At 46.2% G+C, this 21,824-nt stretch overlaps 1 protein-coding gene across 2 annotated transcripts in view; it reads left to right on the top strand.

Annotated features, from left to right (window-relative positions):
- GNA13 (G protein subunit alpha 13) overlaps positions 1–21,824 on the top strand; it is a 106,940-nt gene that overhangs the window by 75,604 nt on the left and 9,512 nt on the right. Inside the window, exons 3-4 of one of the 2 annotated variants that reach the window (XM_068264030.1) lie at positions 4,975–5,025; positions 13,388–13,981. In XM_068264030.1, the coding sequence (XP_068120131.1) occupies positions 4,975–5,025; positions 13,388–13,855 (519 nt within the window). In that variant the 3' untranslated portion in view covers positions 13,856–13,981. Of the gene's footprint in view, positions 1–4,974; positions 5,026–13,387; positions 13,982–21,824 lie in introns of those variants that run through there. The other variant, XM_068264029.1, reaches the window with a different exon arrangement.

Genomic DNA, 21,824 nt, shown 5'->3' with positions numbered 1-21,824 from the left:
GTAATTTCCTGACAGAACCAAAAGAGCTGCAACATAATCTGACTGAGGTTCTCATCTTCACATGCAGATCAAAAACTGAAATAAAACTACTTGTCGGCAATTTCTATATAAACCACAGCCAAGCCTGAAATGATTCAATACACATTCTCAAAGCAATTGAATGAATATAAATGATGTATTACTTTGTAATATCTTGTCCAAAGACTAGCCAATCAGTTATTAGCCACTTATCAGCTAGTACAGGGGTCACCAAACATTTTGGGAGGAGGGCCGGGTCAACATACTACAGACTGCTGAGGAGCCGGAGTATACATAAAACATCCTGCAGTCCAATTGGACAGCAGTGTCACTGAATGTGGAATTTGATTGGAAACCAGCAAATTACTGCTTTCTGGCTTCCATGTGGATGGGTGGAGCCAGCACTGCTATTCCATATGCAGACCACCAATATTTAAGGATGTAGCTTACCGTATCTATAAGGAATACATTTTGTGTGTGGGTGGAGGCCGTAAAAAAAAATCCTCATAGGGCTACGTTTGGCCCGTGGGCCTTAGTTTGAGGACCACTGAGCTAGTATTTCGGCTGAACGTTGGTTATGGTTTCACTAGTCGATTGGTTATTAGTCAATTGACTGACAGTTATAATGACCGATCGGTTATTACTTCATATACAGTTTCCGTACACAGGGTACCAGGGGCTTAGGGCCCTTTTACACTTAATCAGTTGGTGTGCGTTAGTATGCGTTGGTACGCGTTTTTCCATAGCAGTGCATTGGGAAGAATATTTCAGTTAAAACGCGTTAAGTGTGAAAGGTGCCATAGGAAAACATGGGCCTTACTTTGTAAATTAGTTTTCTTTCCGTTTTAACTGAGAGCAACTGATTAAGTGTAAAAGGGCCCTTAGTGTTGGGCATTAGGAGGGAAAGATTAGTGTTGGGCATAAGGAGGGGAGGATTAGTGTCGGGCATAAGGAGGGGAAGGGTTAGTGTTGGGCATTAGGAGGGGGAGGGTTAGTGTTGGGCATTAGGAGGGGGAGGGTTAGTGTTGGGCATTAGGAGGGGGAGGGTTAGTGTTGGGCATTAGGAGGGGGAGGGTTAGTGTTGGGCATTAGGAGGGGAGGATTAGTGTTGGGCATTAGGAGGGGAGGATTAGTGTTGGGCATTAGGAGGGGAGGGTTAGTGTTGGGCATTAGGAGGGGGAGGGTTAGTGTTGGGCATTAGGAGGGGGAGGGTTAGTGTTGGGCATTAGGAGGGAGAGGGTTAGTGTTGGGCATTAGGAGGGGGAGGGTTAGTGTTGGGCATTAGGAGGGGGAGGGTTAGTGTTGGGCATTAGGAGGGGGAGGGTTAGTGTTGGGCATTAGGAGGGGGAGGGTTAGTGTTGGGCATTAGGAGGGGGAGGGTTAGTGTTGGGCATTAGGAGGGGAAGATTAGTGTTAAGCATTAGGAGGGGGGGTTGGTGTTAAGCATTAGGAGGGGGGGTTAGTGTTAAGCATTAGGAGGGGGGGGTTAGTGTCGGGCATTAGGAGGGGAGGGTTAGTGTTGGGCATTAGGAGGGGGAGGGTGCTTGGAAGAACAAAGAGAAATCGAGAGCCCGATATGGTGTAGTATTGTTAAGTTGGTTGTGGTTAAAGGCAAAATATTTAGATATACTCACAAACATGGGTTACCCATAGGCAACCACTTCAAGTGCAGGTGGGGAGTATTAGAACCTGACCCCACTCAGGTTTTTAAGATGTCGCTCTCTGTAGATAGGAAATGGGGTAGCACCCCTCCACCGAGGGTGGACTCAAGATTTCAGCAAGGCTTGGTGTACAGAGGCGCCAGAGTAGAATAAAAACGTTTAAAAACCGTCTAAAAGAGGGGGATGTTCAGGTGGACTTACCTCCCTCAAAAATATAAAACTCAATTGAGTCACAATATATCAATACAAAAATATTTTATTGAACTCCACTTAGTGCAACGCGTTTCGCAGGTGTGGTCCTGCTTCATCAGGCAAACAGGAGTATAACTCAATGGGTCTAGATGCAGAAGTGAGCGCCTCTGCCATCTAGACCCATTGAGTTATACTCCTGTTTGCCTGATGAAGCAGGACCACACCTGCGAAACGCGTTGCACTAAGTGGAGTTCAATAAAATATTTTTGTATTGATATATTGTGACTCAATTGAGTTTTATATTTTTGAGGGAGGTAAGTCCACCTGAACATCCCCCTCTTTTAGACGGTTTTTAAACGTTTTTATTCTACTCTGGCGCCTCTGTACACCAAGCCTTGCTGAAATTAGGAGGGGGAGGGTTAGTGTTGGGCATTAGGAGGGGGAGGGTTAGTGTCGGGCATTAGGAGGGGAGGGTTAGTGTCGGGCATTAGGAGGGGAGGGTTAGTGTCGGGCATTAGGAGGGGAGGGTTAGTGTCGGGCATTAGGAGGGGAGGGTTGGTGTCGGGCATTAGGAGGGGAGGGTTGGTGTCGGGCATTAGGAGGGGAGGGTTAGTGTCGGGCATTAGGAGGGGAGGGTTGGTGTCGGGCATTAGGAGGGGAGGGTTGGTGTCGGGCATTAGGAGGGGAGGGTTGGTGTCGGGCATTAGGAGGGGAGGGTTAGTGTCGGGCATTAGGAGGGGAGGGTTAGTGTTGGGCATTAGGAGGGGAGGGTTGGTGTTGGGCATTAGGAGGGGAGGGTTAGTGTTGGGCATTAGGAGGGGGAGGGTTAGTGTTGGGCATTAGGAGGGGGAGGGTTAGTGTTGGGCATTAGGAGGGGAGGGTTAGTGTCGGGCATTAGGAGGGGAGGGTTAGTGTCGGGCATTAGGAGGGGAGGGTTAGTGTCGGGCATTAGGAGGGGAGGGTTGGTGTCGGGCATTAGGAGGGGAGGGTTGGTGTCGGGCATTAGGAGGGGAGGGTTGGTGTCGGGCATTAGGAGGGGAGGGTTAGTGTTGGGCATTAGGAGGGGGAGGGTTAGTGTTGGGCATTAGGAGGGGGAGGGTTAGTGTTGGGCATTAGGAGGGGAAGGTTAGTGTTTAGTGTTGGGCATTAGGAGGGGAGGGTTAGTGTTGGGCATTAGGAGGGGGGGTTAGTGTTGGGCATTAGGAGGGGAGGGTTAGTGTTGGGCATTAGGAGGGGAGGGTTAGTGTTGGGCATTAGGAGGGGAGGGTTAGTGTTTAGTGTTGGGCATTAGGAGGGGAAGGTTAGTGTTTAGTGTTGGGCATTAGGTGGATGGATTAGTGTAAAAAAAAAAAAATGGGAGCCTTAATGTTATTACCAATGTTTTAACTATCTGCACCCAATACAGCTGATTTGCCATTTATATGTACTACCTGCTCTCACCTTGTACTATTGGTTACGCAGTGATTGGAAAAGACTGCTGTTCTTTTCAAATCACCATGAACAGACGCAGGGGACTGTGGGTGTGAGCGATCGATATTCCCATAGATTCTGTGGTATCAGGTAAATATTATGATTCAGTCAGGTATTGTTAACCTGATTTAACACCTTCTAATGATGTATGGCGGCCTTTACTGGTTAGGTTTCCTGGAGAGATTGGAAGTTCTCTTCCCCCTTCGGGCTTCTACTAGCACACTGGATGACCTAGTGCTGCTGCTGCTGCTGCTGCTGCTGGCAGCACCTTTCCTACATCTTTCTGCCTTCCAGTCTCCTCTGCATTGTGCATCTAATCTTCAGTCACACACTAGGCTGAAGTGGCTAGTTTTGATCCTCTAGCATGGATATAGGTGTGTATATTTGCCTGAAACTTACATCAACTCTGAATAATTAGCATGTCATTAAGCATGCCAACTCGGCACTGTGGTATATGGTGTACAGACTGCTGGTAATGGGTCAGTGTATGTCGATTGATTACTTGCGGTTCATATAACTTTTAATTACCCTTATTAAAGGTTTCATGATTTTACACACTCCTTTCCTTTCCTTCTATTTCCTTTGCACCCCTCTTTCTCTCTTAAAGCAAAGGTCCGAGGAGGATAAAAATAAAATATCCACTTACCTGGGGCTTCCTCCAGCCCCTGGCAGCCGTCCTGTGCCCTCGTCACAGCTCCGGTGGCTCCCGTTCCCTCGCCAGGTCGGCTTCTCATGCACTCGATGCTACTCAGTCGCACTGACTTCAATCAGACTGTAATGCGCAGAGCTACTGCGCCTGCGCAGTACAGTCCGGATGTCAACGCGACTACGCATGACTTGCGCTGGAATGCAAGCAGGCCTCTGGTACCGGAGGGCCACCAGCAGGGAGCGGAGCTGCGGCGAGGGCACAGGATGGCTGCCAGGGGCTGGAGGAAGCCCCAGGTAAGTGGATTTTTATTTTTCTCCTCCTCGGATGCGGAACACCTTGTATGTTTGCGCACCCCTTTCACCCTCCAGTATAATGGTTATATCTAGAACTCATGGAGAAGCACGTGGTCAGGTGATAAATGTGCAAATCTACTTGCTAGTTATGATCATGTGCTGAAGCAGGATGTGCTCACAGCATATTAGAGCTTTGCAAATCTAATCAGCTGATCAAACAGACCACATGCTTCTCCATGGGTTCTGCTAGACATGACTATCGCTACTCCTGTGCATGGTTTTTGTGATTGTGTCTAGTGTTTTGTGATCTAGACCCTTCTCTAAACACCTAACCTGTACTGCAAAGCCTGATGAGCTCCTCATAATTGCTGTGTAGAGCATTGTGGGAAGATCATATACAGCCCTGGCATTTTTCCGGTTAGGTTGGCATTGTGGGAGGATTATATGCAGACCTGGCATTTGTCCTGGTATGTTGGCATTGTGGGAAGGTCATAGACAGCCCTGGCATTGGTCAGGGTAGGTTGGCATTGTGGGAAGGTCATATACAGCCCTGGCATTGGTCAGGGTAGGTTGGCGTTGTGGGAAGGTCATATACAGCCCTGGCATTGGTCAGGGTAGGTTGGCAGATGTTTGTTTTTCGGTTTCTCTGATAGGCAGACATGACCTGATTTTTCTTTTCTTTCTCTTCCAGGGGGAATCGGTTAAATACTTCCTGGATAATTTGGACAAGCTTGGACAACTGGTGAGTGCGCTGTATTGTCTGTGGGTGCTGCATTTCAGGGGATCATCGGTAATGCATTGCAGAGTGGAATCCACAGCATCCACAGATCAGCTCTACTGATGAGATTGCAGGAAGTCTGGCTGCTGCGAGCTGTTGCTTCATGAACCTTGATCAGAGATGTTCCTGCAGATCTCTCAGTAGATGAGTTTCTCTTCCCTTCTTGTTTCCCCCTCCTGCTGGGAAGGGCGGGTGAGGCTTGCTGGGTGCTGCCGCCCTGCTTCTGCCTGGGAAGGAAAGTTAACTCTCAGCAGATGCACAAGTGACCAGGCTCCACCCATGTCTGGTATAGACAGCTGGATGCTGCTGCCAGCTTACCCAGCTGTGTCGGCTGAGCACTGCACACTGTACCGTGCCATACCCAGCAGGTCTTATGTAGCCATCCCCTGGTGGTGATTGGTGAGTTGGCTCGAACATTGTCCTATGTCAGCAGCTGCATCTAACACTTCCTGTTTTCATGTTTACAGTAACAGCAACACATCACATTGTAGTAGCCACAGACGGCCTAAAATATGAAACAGATATTAAAATGTGCTGAATACATCGATCACCAGGCTGCATCACAAACACCGTGTGTACTCAAAGAGGAACTGTAACATGAAAAGATCCCCTGGGGGTACTCACCTCGGGTGGGGGAAGCCTCCGGATCCTAATGAGGCTTCCCACGCCGTCCTCCATCCGTCAGGGGTCTCGCTGCAGCCCTCCGTGGAGTCCGTGCAGCGGTGACGTCAATATTTACCTTCCTGGCTCCTGCGCAGGCGCTCTGACGGCTGTCGGCTCCGAACTACACGGAAATAACCGATCGCCGTCGGGTCCGCTCTACTGCGCAGGCGCAAGTGTCCTGCGCAGTAGAGCGGACCCGAATGAGATCGGGTATTTCCGTGTAGTTCGGAACGGAAAGCCGCCACAGGGCCCCCGCTGGAGCCTGCAAAGGTAAATATTGAACTGACAGTCGGCACAGTCGCCGGCTGTTCGGAGGGCTGTGGCGAGACCCCCGTGGGACAGAGGACGGCGTGGGAAGCCTCATTAGGATCCGGAGGCTTCCCCCACTCGAGGTGAGTACCCCCCAGGGGATCTTTTTAATGTTACAGAGTCTCTTTAAAGGACAACTGTATCGAGAGGGGTATGGAGGCTGCCATATTTATTTTTTCTTAAAGGATACCAGAGGAGAAACGGGCAGAGCAGGCATGTAAGGGAAGCTGTGCTGATGCCCACTGCTCACCCGTCCTCCTCTGCCTCCTTCCTTACATAAAGGACCCCCCACCGCGACTGCTTCTTCTGGGATGACTGCTCATGCACAAGACGTCATGATTTACGTCGTGTGCACAGCACTCCCGGTTGTGCTCGCATGCAGTAAGACGCGTGCAGCCTAGCCAGCACAGGTGCAGTAATCCCGGCGACCTGGAATAGGCTGCCGCGGTGGGTCTCATGCACTAGAGACTTCTGGAGGCAGATTCGCTGTGTAGTAAATGGTTAGATTGGTTGGAGGTGCAGATGCATGTACAATCCCGATTGTGTGTACACTCTGTAAACTAAAAATATCGATTTCACGCTGGAGATCGGGTAATTGCACTGCTACCACTCTCCGTGATGTTGTTCGACAAAGATTTTAGATGGAGGACGTTGGACAACCTGGCCCCAGTTAAGTTATACCCCTCACATGAGCAAGGAGGAGTTAGGGTGGGGATCACACACCTGACATGAGCCAGCCTCTTCTCATAGAGACCGAAAATATATCTAAATCAGGATAGGTGTTGTATCTCCAAAATCGTACAGGTCATGTTAAATCTAATAACCTTTTTAGGTGTATCAGAATTTATCGATAACCATATCAAACTTGAGGGGTCAGACCCCTTGGGGTATTAGAGGGTTACTTTAAACCGGTCTTACTTGTTCTGGGAGTCCGATTGGTCAGGAACCCTCTCAGAACCCGCGTCCTGTGGAATCCCACAACCTGTGCAGATTTGATGGGCATATGCCATAAATTATGAAAAAAACTGAAGAAAATATGGATATTGGGGATTCCTGGGTCCAGTAGGTCAGCTACTTCCAGGGAAAGTTGATAAGATCTGTCCCTTTTGCTGCTCTGGGTGAAGGTGTCAAATGCAGACCCCATTCTCCCAGTAGCTTCAGGCTTTACGATTTCTGTCAAGCAGAAACTAGATTGATGGCATCGTCACACAGCAGGGGGACTATGTCCTTTCAGGTCACAGCTTTTCACACTTAGGCGAAAGGTCCTGTAATTAGAAGCTATCAGAGAGCCAGGGAGAAGAGAATAAAAAAGTTGATCTAAAAATTGCCATTTTGGTTGCTTGCAATGAAACTTGCGTTTGTGACATAAATGGCACGCACACGGTTTTCTCGGGAACCGTGTGAGCGTCACAGGGGGTCTTTAGATTAAAGGAGGGGGCAGAGGAGAATGGGGGAGCAGTGGGCATCAGCACAGCTCCCCTTACATGCCTCTAATATTTTTAGCCATAGACCCTGAAAAGCATTCAGCAGATCAGGTGTTTCTGACATTGTCAGATCTGACAAGATTAGCTGCATGCTTGTTTCTGGTGGGATTCTACTGCAGCCAAATAGATTAGCAGGGCTGCCAGGCAACTGGTATTGTTTAAAAGGAAGTTATGTCAGACTCCATATCCCTCATTAGTTGTCCTTTGATGGAATCCAAGCACCTATTGGAGTGTGGGTGGGCACACTAAACAGAACCTTTATATTGCGCTTTTCTCCTGGCGGACTCAAAGTGCCAGAGCTTCAGCCACTAGGACGCGCTCTATAGGCAGTAGCAGTGTTGGGGAGACCACTAGACCCCTATACCCCTATCTTTATGCCAGCAGCCAACTTCTACAAGGAGAGATAACGTGTCTCAAACCTCCCCATAGTGCATACCAGGAGATTGTAGCGGGAGTTTTTACTCACCTCCCAGGGGATCCATCTGTTGGTAGACTTTCTCCTTCTTGTCCTCCAAGGCTCTGAATCCCTCTGGTGAGATCTCCATCATCTATCTTACCACAGAGTTTCTGCGCCACCCGGAGGATGGATGTAAAATTGCAGCGCTGGAGCTCAGGGAGGTGAGTGAGGGCAGGGGCTGCTGGTGGCATGATTTCCATAGTGCTGGCAGCGTCATGCCTCTCCAACCTCCATAGTGCATGCCAGCAGATTGTAGTCCTTCGGGAGAAGAGCGCCTGCTCAGATTTATTTCCATAAGGACTACATCACCAGGTGTGCATTGTGCTGACCTGGAGCCCATGACACTGCCAATGCATTAGAAGATGAATGTAGATTTCTGTCTGCGTCCACATTGATGAGATCCCTTCTCAATCCCTTCCCTTGGTGGTCCTGAGGCCAGGAATTTATGGACATCAAATAACGGGCCCTTGCTCTTCCCCCACTGTAGGAAAAAAGTGTCTGGTTATATGCACTTACCTCCTATTAAACAGTAAGCAATGCACATTCTCCTAGATAGGCGCACAAGAACGCTTTGCCCAGAGATGGGCATTCATAATTAAGAGCTGATTAATAAAGTGGACCCAAACCAAACCTTTTTTTAATTAAAAACGTTTAGTGCACCACTCTGACACATACAAAGATGAACACTCCATCAAGCCTATGAGCATTTCAGTGCATGCTTTTCACCCTTCTCCTTTCATAACTAGGGTTATACAGGTGGCAGCCATAACTTCTGAGCTTAGTAGGAGGTTTTAGATCATGGGTGTGTTTGTCATCAGCTACCCTCCCTTACAGGGGCGTTGTCTATATGAAATCTCACACAAGCTGAGATCACCTCCCCTGTGACCTCATCAGTAGCAGCCTGTGTTTTGTTTATCTCCTCCACCAGTCTGCCGGATTCTGTCCCAGCAATATGAAAGGAAGGGAGGGGTTTATTCCCAGATATGTAAAATATTTTATATTTGTCATCACGCAGCTGAAAAAAGGCTGCTATTTATTATTATTACGGTAGATTTTATTTCTGAAATTTTGTATTTTTAATTTGTGTCCACTTTAAGAGCTGATTGGTTGCCATGGGTAACGTCCCCAATTTTCTTCCCATTATGCTTGCGCCTGTGTTTATGAACCTCAGGTCTGGTTTTGTGAATTCATGTAAAACCGTTTTAATAAAGCCGCTGACTATCTAAATTTGTTCATCACAACCAACACGAAGTACAAATACACTCAAAAATGGATTCCTGTATGGAGGATTGTTACTGGGGAGAATTGGAGATCATCTTCGTTTGCATGCTGGGTTTTGCATTAAAGATCTACATAGTGTTTTCCGGATGAGAACTCAACATACTGTTTGCGGTTACAGGTTATCTCGTATGATTCTACAGTATGTAACATACGTATATTATATATTCATTTTTAGACCCGAAGGAGTTGTTCCTAATTTTTGTTTTATGCTGATCTGGAACAAATCAAATCAAAAATGGCTTTATTGGCATGACCAAGCTTTAATACAGGCATTGTCAAAGCAGGGGGAATGAGGGGCATGGGATGGAGTGGGGGTGCAGTGAGTTAGCAGTTTGTGGACATTTGGGGGGGGGTTCATTTAGGTCCAGTTCACATTAGCGTTTTTCTGCTGAGCAGGCCGTAAGGTTCCGGCCATCGGGATCAGGAAAAACTGTCAGTTTTTACAAGCCAGTGTGCTGTAAACTGTCAGTTTTTTTCTATTTGTTACTATGTAGCTGCAAAACCTTCCGGTTCCGTTCCGCTGAGCAAAACAGTCCGGAAAATTACGTCCTGCATTTTTTCTTTCGCTCAGCGGAACGGACCATGGAACCGTGCGGCCTGTTCTATTGGCAAACGCCAAATGCTCCTCTGTCTGTTGCATGCTGTAACACTTATTGTTTCCATCAAATTGTGTATTGATATTGTACACTTGGCTTTATACTGCTTTCTGAACTTGATACTACTGAAGTTATGTATCTAAAAAATTTAAAGCAGACATTAACGCTTGCAGAGGAAATGAGGACTACAGAGAAATCCACCCTGTGTGTGTTTTATAAAGCTTGTACACACGTGCAGCTTAATGCACGATCAACTAGAGGGCTGCATCGGGTCGGGTACCTGCTAGTTGCCTGAAATGCGGGTTGGGGTACCTCTTCTTTGGCTAATCTGGGTGCGAGTCAGTTGCACTGCGGGTGCAGGTACCAGATTCACCAGAAAGCGGGTTGGGTGCAGGTCTGAAAAATTAGACTCACTCAGGCCTTTACGACCAACTGCACAACATGATCAGTGGTACAACTTAAAGAGAACCTGTAACAAAAAAAAAAGGTTCCCCCTGGGGGGGGGTTACTCGCCTCGGGAAGAGGAAGCCTCAGGGTCCCAATGATGCCTCCTCCCCTGTAGCTGCAGGCAGTCCAGCGCTGGCTCTCCCGGAGTCCTCCCTCGACAAGCCTAATGAGCGCCGATTTATTTACCTTCCCTGGCTCCAGCGGGGGCGCTGTTGCGGCTCTCCGCATGGAGATAGGCGAAAATAGCCGATCTCTGTCGGGTCCGCTCTACTGCGCAGGAGACTTGCACCTGCGGAGTAGAGCGGGCCGCCAGCTATGGGCTATTTCAGCCTATCTCCGAGCAGAGAGCTGATACTGCACCTGCGCGGGTACCGGGAAGGTAAATATTTACATGCCCGCTGTTCGGGGAGTTTTATCGCCGTCACTGTGGGACCGAAGACGACGGAGGTAGCCTCAATAGGATCTGGAGGCTTCCACCCAAAAGCAGTACCCCACCAGGGGAGGATTTTTCGTTACAGGTTTTCTTTAACACAAGTATGTACACATGTGCTGATCAACTTAACTGCCAGTTCATTTAAATACTGTGCGTGCACCAGTATGTCCACATTGTCCAAAATCAAGTGTTGGTCAAATGCCTTTTACACAGGTGGCCAACCTGCACTATAGTCAGGCAGGTTGATCTGCTTGTTGGGTTGGGCAAACCTCCAGTTATTAATTGGATGTCTTATTTGCCAACATACACACGGCCAACTATCGTCCATCAGACCAAATTTAGTCGATAGTTGGGCAGAATAGTTGCACTCGTGTTCGAGCATATAGAGAACAGCCTGTTTAAATCTCCCTTATCCGCAAGTAATGGATTAGTGTAATTTGAGCTCTCAGCTCTCTGCCAACTCTGCTAAATTCTGAGCTAATATGTAATCAAGAGTTTAACGCTTTCTGTGCTTCCAGCAAACCAGGAAATTACACTGCAGCATCTCTGTAAGCTGTAACAAGGAAGTGTTTTTCTTTCAAAGTTAGCCTGTTTATCTTTTAGAGCAGAGAAAGTTCTGAGTTCAGTTTTAAAGGGAACCTAAACTGAGGAGATGGATTTTTCCTTTTCAAAGAATACCAGTTGCCTGACTCTCCTGCTGATCCTGTGTCTCTAATGCTGGGAATACACGGCTCGATTTGGTAATTTCCAACATGTCCGATCTCCCGCCCGATCGATTCCGCGCTCGATTTAGCATAGGGAACAATGGGAAAAGATAAAAACGAGCAAAAGATAAAAATCCCCAGCATGATCGGATGCGGAATTGAGTGCGACACTCGAGCCGTGTATTCCCAGCATAATACTTGTAGCTACAGCCCCTGAACAAGCATGCAGATCAGGTGCTCTGACTGAAGTCAGACTGGATTAGCTGCATGCTTGTTTCAGGTGGGTGATTCAGCCACTACTGCAGCCAAAGAGATCAGCAAAACTGCCAGGCAACTGGTATTGTTTAAAAGGAAACGTCCATATCCCTCTTGGGTTCCTTTTAAAAGAGAATCTATGGAAAAAGGAAATTTGCAGCAGTGTTTAAACACAACAAGTAGTTTTCCAGCAGCTTCATTCTGTGTATGGTGTGCGCCATCTGCTGGATGATGTGATGCTACAATTAACATCTTCAAAATAAATTGTCCTATTCAGAGAATTTAAAACTTTCAGCCTTTTTTTAAAATGCAACACAGCTTTGGCACCAAACAGACTGAACGATGCTTTGAAGGACTGACAAAATCTAAAGTAGAAGTAATGCAGAACACAACGCATGCTCAGACAGCACAACAGGCAGATAAAAACAGACTTGAGACCATTCACCCTTCTACCTCCCAGGCCCGCTGTCTGGCTGTCACCCTGGACTCTGACTTCTCCTTTATTCCCCACATCCAAAACGTTACCAGAGCCTGCAATTTCCACCTCTGTAATATTTGCAAGATTCGCCCCTTCTTAACCCTGGACACGTCCAAGCTGCTCATCCATGCCCTAGTCATCTCCCGCCTTGATTACTGTAACTCCTTCCTTTCTGGCCTCCCCTCGAAACGCATTGTCCCCTTCAATCAGTTATGAATGTGGCTGCAAGACTCATCCATTCTTCGCACCGCTCTGCATCCACATCTCCCCTCTGTGAATCCCTGCACTGGCTCCCTATTGGTTTCAGCTTAAGTTTCAAGATTCTATGTGTGGAGTATAAATCTGTGCACAAAACCTGCCCTACCTACATCTTGTTCACAGGTATACACCAGGTCGTCCCCTCCAATCCACCAATGACCTTTTGCATACACATTTCCCACTCCCATGCGCGTCTGCAGGATTTTTCAAGAGCCGCCCCCCACCCTCTGGAATGCCCTTCCACCACCCATTAGACTTGCTCCCTCCTTCAACACATTAAAGCAAGCCCTTAAAACCCCACCTCTTTAAGATGGCCTAACCACCCCCTACCACACAGTAATACTTTACTGAATATTTATTCCACAGCCCCACCTAGTGTTTCCTATCTTTAGACTGTAAGCCTCTGGCAGGGTCCTCCATTCCCTAGTGTAATCTACAGGATCGTGTGCTCCTTTCCTATGACAGCCTGTACTTGTAATACTGGGCCTACCTAACCAGCCCATATCACATAATCATGTATCTTGTACCCTCTCCCTTCCCTAGTGTAATCTACAGGATCATGTGCTCCTGTCCTATGACAGCCTGTATTTGTAATACTGGGCCTACCTAACCAGCCCATAATCGCATGATCATGTATCTTGTACAGTTTCTTTATCCTTTGTTGTATTACCTTATATCTGTCATTTTTGTGACATTGTATATATTTGTCCAGCGCTGCATAATATGTTGGCGCTTTATACATAAAATAGACTTGTAGCAGTATGTGGACAACAGGAGAACCCTATTGGCCTTCCATGTTGAGGATTCAATAATTGACAGTTTGCTAGACCAGCTGAGCAGCCGACTTCTATATATATTTATAGAAGCTGCAATGTGATTTGCCAGAAAATGATTTGATCAGGCAGGTCAGGTTGCTCATAGTACTGTCAGAATACTAAGACCCTCTGCTCTCTCCCCACAGGACTACCTCCCCTCTCAGCAAGACATATTGCTGGCCTGTCGCCCCACCAAGGGAATCCACGAGTATGACTTTGAAATTAAAAAAAATGTACCTTTAAAAATGGTTGATGTGGGTGGGCAGAGATCTGAGTGGAAGCGCTGGTTCGAGTGCTTCGATAGCGTCACCTCCATCCTCTTCTTGGTTTCTTCCAGCGAGTACGACCAGGTGCTTATGAAAGACCGGCAGACAAACCGCCTGACTGAGTCCCTAAACATTTTTGATACCATAGTCAACAACCGTGTGTTCAGCAACGTCTCCATCTTGTTCCTCAACAAGATAGACTTGCTTGAAGAGAAAGTAAAAATAGTGAGCATAAAGGACTACTTTCCAGAATTCAAAGGGGATCCCCACTGCCTCTCCGACGTACAAAAGTACCTAGTAGATTGCTTCCGTAACAAGCGCAGAGATCAGCAGCAAAAACCGCTGTAGCACCACTTCACCACTGCCATAAACACAGAAAATATCCGCCTGGTTTTCCGTGACGTGAAAGATACAATTCTGCACGACAACCTCAAGCAACTCATGCTGCAGTGATCGCTGAACTTTTTAACTGTTTTTATCAATCCTGTTTTATGTTTTTTGAGGTTTGACAGGAGGCGAAAGATAGCTTTTTGCTCTTGGACTTCTGTTGGTCTTCCAGTTTTTTTGGATAGTTGCCAATGTTTCTCCACCAACTGAAGCCTTATCCTTAAGCGAAGTCCTCGCTGCCGCTGTCAAGCCCACCAAGTGCCATGGCAGACTGTCGCGTGTGTATGTGTGTGTGGCTTTGCTCTCACTTTTTCAGAGGACTTAAAAGCCTCAGTTGCAGTTCAGTTTGGAGATCGGTGGAACATACGTTTTGAAAATGTTGGTTCTTCTGTTGAGAACATTGCTGGATTGCTTGCCACATTATCCATTTTAATTAGCAATGTGGGAAATGAGCACAAATTTATATTTTAAACCTAATTACTCTCCCCCTTTCTATCTGTGAGAATCATCAATTTTAAACTTTGTTGTATATTTTCCAAAAGGTATAGTAGATGTTTCTAAGGGATCCCTCCGTCTCGGCACAGATCTAGTTTTATATGCTAGGATTGCTTTGGCACCACGAAGTTCTGAAATAGTACTTTAGAGAACTTGTGACTGAGGTCCGTGTGGAGTTTCCCTGATCCAGACTGTAGAAGGTATTTTACCACCCAACCCAAATACTGTTAATAAGCTTCTAACTCTGGGGAACTTGGGCAACTCCCGCAAACTGGCTGTAAGGAAGGCAATAATGAATTTTAGGATGCAGTATATTTCTGAAGTAATCCTATTTAATTAAAACTTAACCACGCCTGTTAGGAGCCGGTGTTGAGCATTATTCTTTGCCTTTTAGCTATGAAAAAAAAGTCACATTGTACGACCCACTGACCACCCAACCAGTGCACTTTTTATGGTTCCTGTACAGCCTGTTCTAGTTTTTGCATAGTCCCTATTCCAATGGAATCTAATAACACCACTTAACACCCAGCTACCTGGTGCACCTTCAGTTTTAGTTGGGCTTTTAACGATTTTAGTGGCAATTTCATTATAGGGAAACGGCTTTCTCGGGTCTCCCAAGTCTCAGTATTCAGTCTAGTTGCCTTTTTATGATCTGTATGCCTTTTGCACCTTTTGGGTCTTGTGTACATGGTTATTCATGTTTTAAATGCCTTTACTATAAATGGATTTTTGTCTAAGTGGCATTTGTATGTTTTCTATTCAAGACCATTCCAAAGTCGTTATTAAAGCAGAATTACATGAAATGCAAATACATTGTACTTTTACTGGCGCCCCCTGTCTAGCTGATGGGTAATAGACTGGCTCCCTCAGGTGAACTGTCATGTAGAGTTAGCTGGTCTCCATCTTGCTCTTACACTCCTAGCATGCCCTCCCCAGACCACGCCCCTCCCATTAGAGTTCGGGTGCTGTGTCAGAAGGCGTGCCTGTATGTGATAAGTGGGGAGTTAAAATATGCAGATTAGTTCTGCATTAAAGCCTAATTCTAGAAAAATATATATTTTTTGCTAATGTGGAAAAGGGCTAGAGCGTAAAGTTTTTGTATTTTTTTTCCTCCCATTTAGCTTCTCATTTCCAATGTCTCAATATTCTCGGGATTTCATGTTCCTGTCACAGGCACAAAATTGCATTAAATCAGATTAGCGTGTTTGCAGTGTAGTTTTACACATTGGAACTGTGGGGTGTATTTTACCAGGATAATGTTGCTGGAATTTTGTGTTCTGGTTTTCCTTGCCACCTAGATTTTTTCCACACTGGCTCCTGTCTCACTGCACCTTTTCCAAAGTATTGATTTTTTTTTTTTTTGCCCTTTTTGCAGCCTCTTCTGCCTCTCTTCCTGGGCTTGGGGCTGGTCTTTTCTGAGGCCTCAAGGGTGACTAGATGGTCAACAGCTTTGTGGATCCTGGGTCGTAGGGGCGGCTTTTTGCCCATCACTGTGGGTAATTTAAAAAGACGACGTACCGCCTGTAGAATGACTCTGAGCTTCTTATGGGCTCTTGGGTAGATCCAAAGAAACCCGTAATATTTTTTTGTCTATTTCCCTGTTGCCTTCTCGGCAATCTCGGTATACTGGTACTATTTACCTTGTTGTCTTTTGCTTGGAGGGAGCGCACCTTTCTGCCCCAACTCTCCTTCCTTTAGTTCACTTGTATTCTGTGAGTTTGTACTTCCGGCATGGAATCATGGATACTTATGTCCAGTAGATCATTATGGATGGAGGACATAGGATACCTGGTCGAGCAACTCCCTGGAGCCGGATTCAGCGGCCAAGGGTGTGCTGGAGTTCTCCAAATCTTCTTCCGTCGGGGCTCTGTCCTTTATCTCTCCCTGTTTAGATGAAATATTTTTTGTAGTAGACAGGGTAGTGGAAGAAATCAGAGCAGGTGGTGTAGTAGGTGCATTCCGGCTTTTGTTCTTGGGTTTTGACCCTTAGGACTGGGTCTCTGGGTGTTACTTTCCGACCTCTGAGGAGGGGGTGGTTTTGGACTTTGATTTGACTTCTGAGGGATTTTCTTCCTTGCTTCATATCCTGGTTTAGCATGTTTTGTTAGTGTTGAACTGGGATTTAGGGGGCTGATTCTGTTCGGAACTCTGTTTGTTTGGCCTAGCTTCTTTCCTTGAGGGGGTGGTATTGGCTGATTTTATGACCCCCTACTCAGTGTCTGTGGGTGGCATCTCCAACTCTGACTGGCCTGTGTTTAGGTTTAAAGTTGCGTTCCTGGTTGTTCATATACAAATTCCTATCTCGATTGATCTTACTCTGCTTCCCTTCTGTAATACCCACCTCAAATCTGCTTGGTTTGTTAAGGAGTATGTACAAGAAGGATTTGTACTGATCTGTGTTGCCATACTCAGCTAATTGAGTTTTTTTTCTCTCTGATCTGTGGTTGCAGATCAGACACAATAGTTTTACGTTTGGCTGTGATGGAGTTCTGTTCGAGGGATGATGAAGCACAAGTATCCATACCAATCTGCGGAAAAGATGGGCTCGTCAGGAAAAGGAGATTCCACCATTACCTTAAGTCCTCCTGGGGAAATGTTTCTCATCTATGTATGTAGCCTGCATCTCTGTCTGCATTGAAGAAACTCTTAAAAAAACTGAATTTTTCAATATTGCAAAGACAGGGCTCCGATCTGGGATGACCCGTTCCTTAATTGATGGCTCTCTGGTGTCAATTTTGGATGGTATGACCTGCCTGAAGTTGCATCACTTGAATGGTGAGAAAATGTCGGGCTTGTTGTAGTCCTAGATTCTCTAGTAAATTCATCTTTATGTTCTCCTTTCAGTCTTCAACCTGTTAGTCCTTTCAATGGCAGATATGACCACTGGTCATTCGGTAGATCTGGATAGAGGTTTTGGGCAGAAAAGGATGTTACGACACCGGGAACCCGATCTGATGTATTATCGTCGGCAAACCTGATATATGCGTCAAGATAAAGTAATATACTCGCAAAGCTGGCTTGCAACTAAGCAACCACTCCCAACAGCATATGGGGAAGTATCGCCCCCACTCGGCCTTGTGTTAATGTGAAGATGTTTGCAACTCCTTAGAAAATGACCACCTGCCAAGGTGGTGACCCCTCGTCGGTGAAGTACATAGACAGTAAGGAGGTAGGAGGCGCCCCGGAGCATGTATGGCAAGATGAAAATCTGTAATAAACTGAATAATACGTTTGTTGGTCCTACCTTGAACAGTACACCCTCAGTTTAGTATAAGACAAAGCGTTTATTGGATACTTAAAAAGACAATGCGTTTTGCTGTAGCAACCGCTTCATCAGGTCGTGTACGTTGCCTTTAAAGAAAAGACGGGGCGCTCAGACACATACATATTCTCATATATAGTAGTATAACATCCTAAGAAAACATTGATATATTAATGTATCTGATACGAGATCCTAAGTCCCCCTAGATCTAACCACTCACACTCTCTCTAATACTCTAGGCTAGGTTACTAGGTTCAATATGTGGCCCTGTGAAACCACGGGCTATGGGTAGAGGGCTGTCTAAAGTAGGCAGAGGATCATTATTAGGGATATGGCCCGCTTTGTGAGGGGAGTGGGACTGATATGTCTATGTCGAGGATAGTCCTCTGTGTAGTTAATGGTGCAGTAAGAACCTGTATGTATAAAGAGGGGGATCGCCTCTTACCTTAGTAAAAGTGCTCCAGTCTTAGGCACGTAATTGAGGCGGCAGCAAGTGATTTCTGCTAAGGTTCCATTTATGCTAATTAACAAGTCACAGGCACAAGGCTTCATGAAAAGAGGATATGAAGCTAGATTTCCCAACAGAGGAACCCAGGCTGACAGACTGCTACCCCCTAGACAGAAGATTCCGATCTGGCAACGACAATCAATGCAGGAAGCCGATTGCGTTTTCTGGTCTCACGGCTCGCCCGTCACAAGTATGTGTGGTCTTTAGTGTCTTAAATCCATCAACGCATTGTAATAATCCGAACATTTATATAGCTCTTTTCTCCTGTCGGATTATGTATATATGAGATAGACTAGGAGCTTAGCCCTGCCCTCTTCTTATTACATCATAATGAATGGGGGTTTAATGCTACGTTCGCACATGCGACAACGATCGTTGGTTGAGAACGACAAACGAACTTTTAATTGATGAAAGAACGACCTAAGTAAAGTTAGTTTTAAAATGTAACGATCAGATCGTTAGAACGAACGTTACATCAAGTAAAAGTAACTATTACGTCTGCGCATAAAAATGAAAAGTTTCATGGAGAAATAGTGAAATGCGCATGTCAAGCCTAGTACGAACGATCGTACTGCTTTACGTACGAACGATTGTACTAATTTTGCAAACGATCGTCGTTGGGAAAAATCCGCCAAGCTAGATCATTCGTTTTGAACGATCTAGCTCGTCCGTCGTTACACTTCATGGTCGTTGGCTGTTTTTTTTCAAATGATCGTCGTTTGAAAGGATCGGGGAACTATATAGCATGTGTGTACGCACCTTTAGAAATATAGAAACTCCCTGAGCTGCCATATGATAAATGCAGCGAGAGTCTTAATTGGTAGGGACTAGAAGTTGCCCTTGGCCCCCTCCATTTCAGAGCGGTTCAGTGAAGTTGGACACACTCAACGAATGAAGGGCTTGATTGCGTCAACATATGGTAAAGATTATAACTATCATGAAATGATATGGGGAAAATGGAAAGTTTGTCTACCGACTAATATCAAATGACGTGTTAATAAATTCATTCTCTCTCTCTCTCTCTCTCTCTCTCTCTCTCTCTCTTCCACCCCCCCCCCCCCCCCCGCCAAAATGGCTCCGACTCCTTAGTCTAATACTTACCAGGGCTGTGGATTTTGTACAAAAATAGTCCGACTGCAACTCCTCAGTTTATAAAACCTCAGACTCCACAGCCCTGTCAGATCCTATTTTTTTTTTTTTTATACTGCGGTGGTGGAAGCCAAGGCACAACAATCAAGCATTCCACATGCTTTACTACTTGAGGACCCACCCTTTACCCCCCCTTAAGGACCAGCGCTGTTTGTTGTGATCTGTGCTGGGTGGGCTCTGCAGCCCCCAGCACAGATCAGGGTGCACGCAGAGCGATCAGATGGCCCCCCTTTTTTCCCCCCTATGGGGATGATGTGCAGGGGGCGGGGTCTGATCGCTCCTGCCTGCAGGCATGTTGCGGGGGGGGGCACCTCAAAGCCCCCCTCCGCGGCGACATTCTCCCCCTCCCTCTCCTACCTTTCCCCCCGGTGATCCGGGCTGCACAGGACGCTATCCGTCCTGTGCAGCCAGTGACAGGACGTCCCCTGTCACATGGCGGCGATCCCCGGCCGCTGATTGGCAGGGGATCGCCGATCTGCCTTACGGCGCTGCTGCGCAGCAGCGCCGTACAATGTAAACAAAGCGGATTATTTCTGCTTGTGTTTACATTTAGCCTGCGAGCCGCCATCGGCGGCCCGCAGGCTATTCACGGAGCCCCCCGCCGTGAATTGACAGGAAGCAGCCGCTCGCGTGAGCGGCTGCTTCCTGATCAGCCTGCAGCTGGCGACGCAGAACTGCGTCGCTGGTCCTGCAGCTGCCACTTTGCCGACGCGCGGTATAAGCGTGCGGTCGGCAAGTGGTTAATAAACCACTTACTGTAAAATGACAATATGTTGATTGCCTTCTCAGTTGAAATGGTCAATGCAATGCTAACTGTACCTTCCATGCAAATCGCCTACAGCTTGGAATTGCGCCATTTCGCTGCTGCCATTGCTGTAAAGGTACATACACCTAGGTAATCACAACAATGTCTGATGCAATATACCAGTAGAAAGTAGTTCACACACTCCAAGATTTCCATACACACTTACATAGACCATCTTTTTGTGGTCAGCACCCCTTCATCGGTGTTGAATTCAAGAATTGTCTGATGTTCATTTATATGAAATTATTGGAATAAATCAGGTTCATAGTAGAATGTGCGGACTATTTTGTACTGGTGTATGGCATTGCACTAGGTCACTGATTTGGATTGGTCCATATCAAACAAACACAGAACATTTATATTGCGCTTTTCTCCTGGCGGACTCAAAGCGCCAGAGCTGCAGCCACTAGGTGCTCTATAGGCAGTAGCAGTGTTAGGGAGACTTGCCCAAGGTCTCCTACTGAATAGGTGCAGGCTTACTGAACAGGCAGAGCCGAGATTCAAATTCTGGTCTCCTGTGTCAGAGGCCGAGCCCTTAACCATTACACCATCCAGCCACCACCTATCACATATCAACATTACTTACATTCTACATAAAATATGCATGCAAGTTGGAAATATTTTTATCTCACGGGCTATTCCTACTCCTCAGCTGTGACATACGGAATGCGACATAGTGACATCACAAGTGAATGACCAGTCAGCGTCTATAGAGTAATGCTCTATGCTTCATGCCCTTTTACAGTGCTTTTTCCCCCCTCAATGCACAAATCATTTTTTTTTTATTATTTTTTTTTTTACCTTTTATAGCTCTGTAGGATATGGAAACTCATTAAAACCTCCTTTGAATTTTTACTGCTTTCTTCGTCCTAATTAGCTTTTCTTACTTCCTTTCCTGATAACATTATTTTTTCTCTTTTAGATGTGGAGTTAGAACTGGTTTTTATTGTGGTCCTTGGATTCCTGTCACCAGGGTTCGTTTGAAAGCTTTAGCGGTCCTGGGAACAGGAAGTTGAGGGAAATTACTTAAATGGTGACCAAAGCAGTTCTACATTGCACGTTAGTAACACGGTTACCATAGCAATGCTCGCATTATTCAAACACCATGTGTTGTGCTGATAGCATAAAGGTGCCCATACACTCGTCAGATTGGCAGCAGATAGATAAGAAATGCATCTGATGATCTATCTGATGCGTTTTTAGAACATTTTTTACCAGGATAGAATTCCAATAGATTTCAGTTTGAAATCTATTGAAATTCGATCTGATGGCATTTTTTTGCCATCAGATTTACATTAAGGCCAATGCAAACTGATAAGCAATCTCATCAGATCGACTTAAATTTTCCACCCTGCCAGTTCGATGGAAATCCATCGAAATCGGCCATCGATCGGTCGATTGGCCAAACGATTTTCAATCGATCGATCGGGATCAATCGGTCGTCCAGAAAATCGGCTGAGTGTATGGGCCCCTTAACTTGCAGTACACTGCTGTTGGTGGTAATGGTCATTTGGCTGTACACGGTTTGCGCTCAGCAATATTGCCACAGCCTTGTGCATCAACCTCCTAATCCATTTCTATTGCTTTAGTCACTTTAAAGCTAATGCTGGGAATACACCGTATAATTTTCTGTTAGATTTACCTGCCAGATAAAGTTCAACATGTTGGAAATTTATCTCTTACCATCTATCTGCCGACAATTAGGCATTGT

The sequence above is a fragment of the Hyperolius riggenbachi genome, chromosome 12, assembly GCF_040937935.1.
Source record: "Hyperolius riggenbachi isolate aHypRig1 chromosome 12, aHypRig1.pri, whole genome shotgun sequence".
NCBI lineage: Eukaryota > Metazoa > Chordata > Amphibia > Anura > Hyperoliidae > Hyperolius > Hyperolius riggenbachi.
The sequence above is the reverse complement of the archived record's forward strand: the minus strand, read 5'-3'. Positions and strand labels throughout refer to the sequence as shown.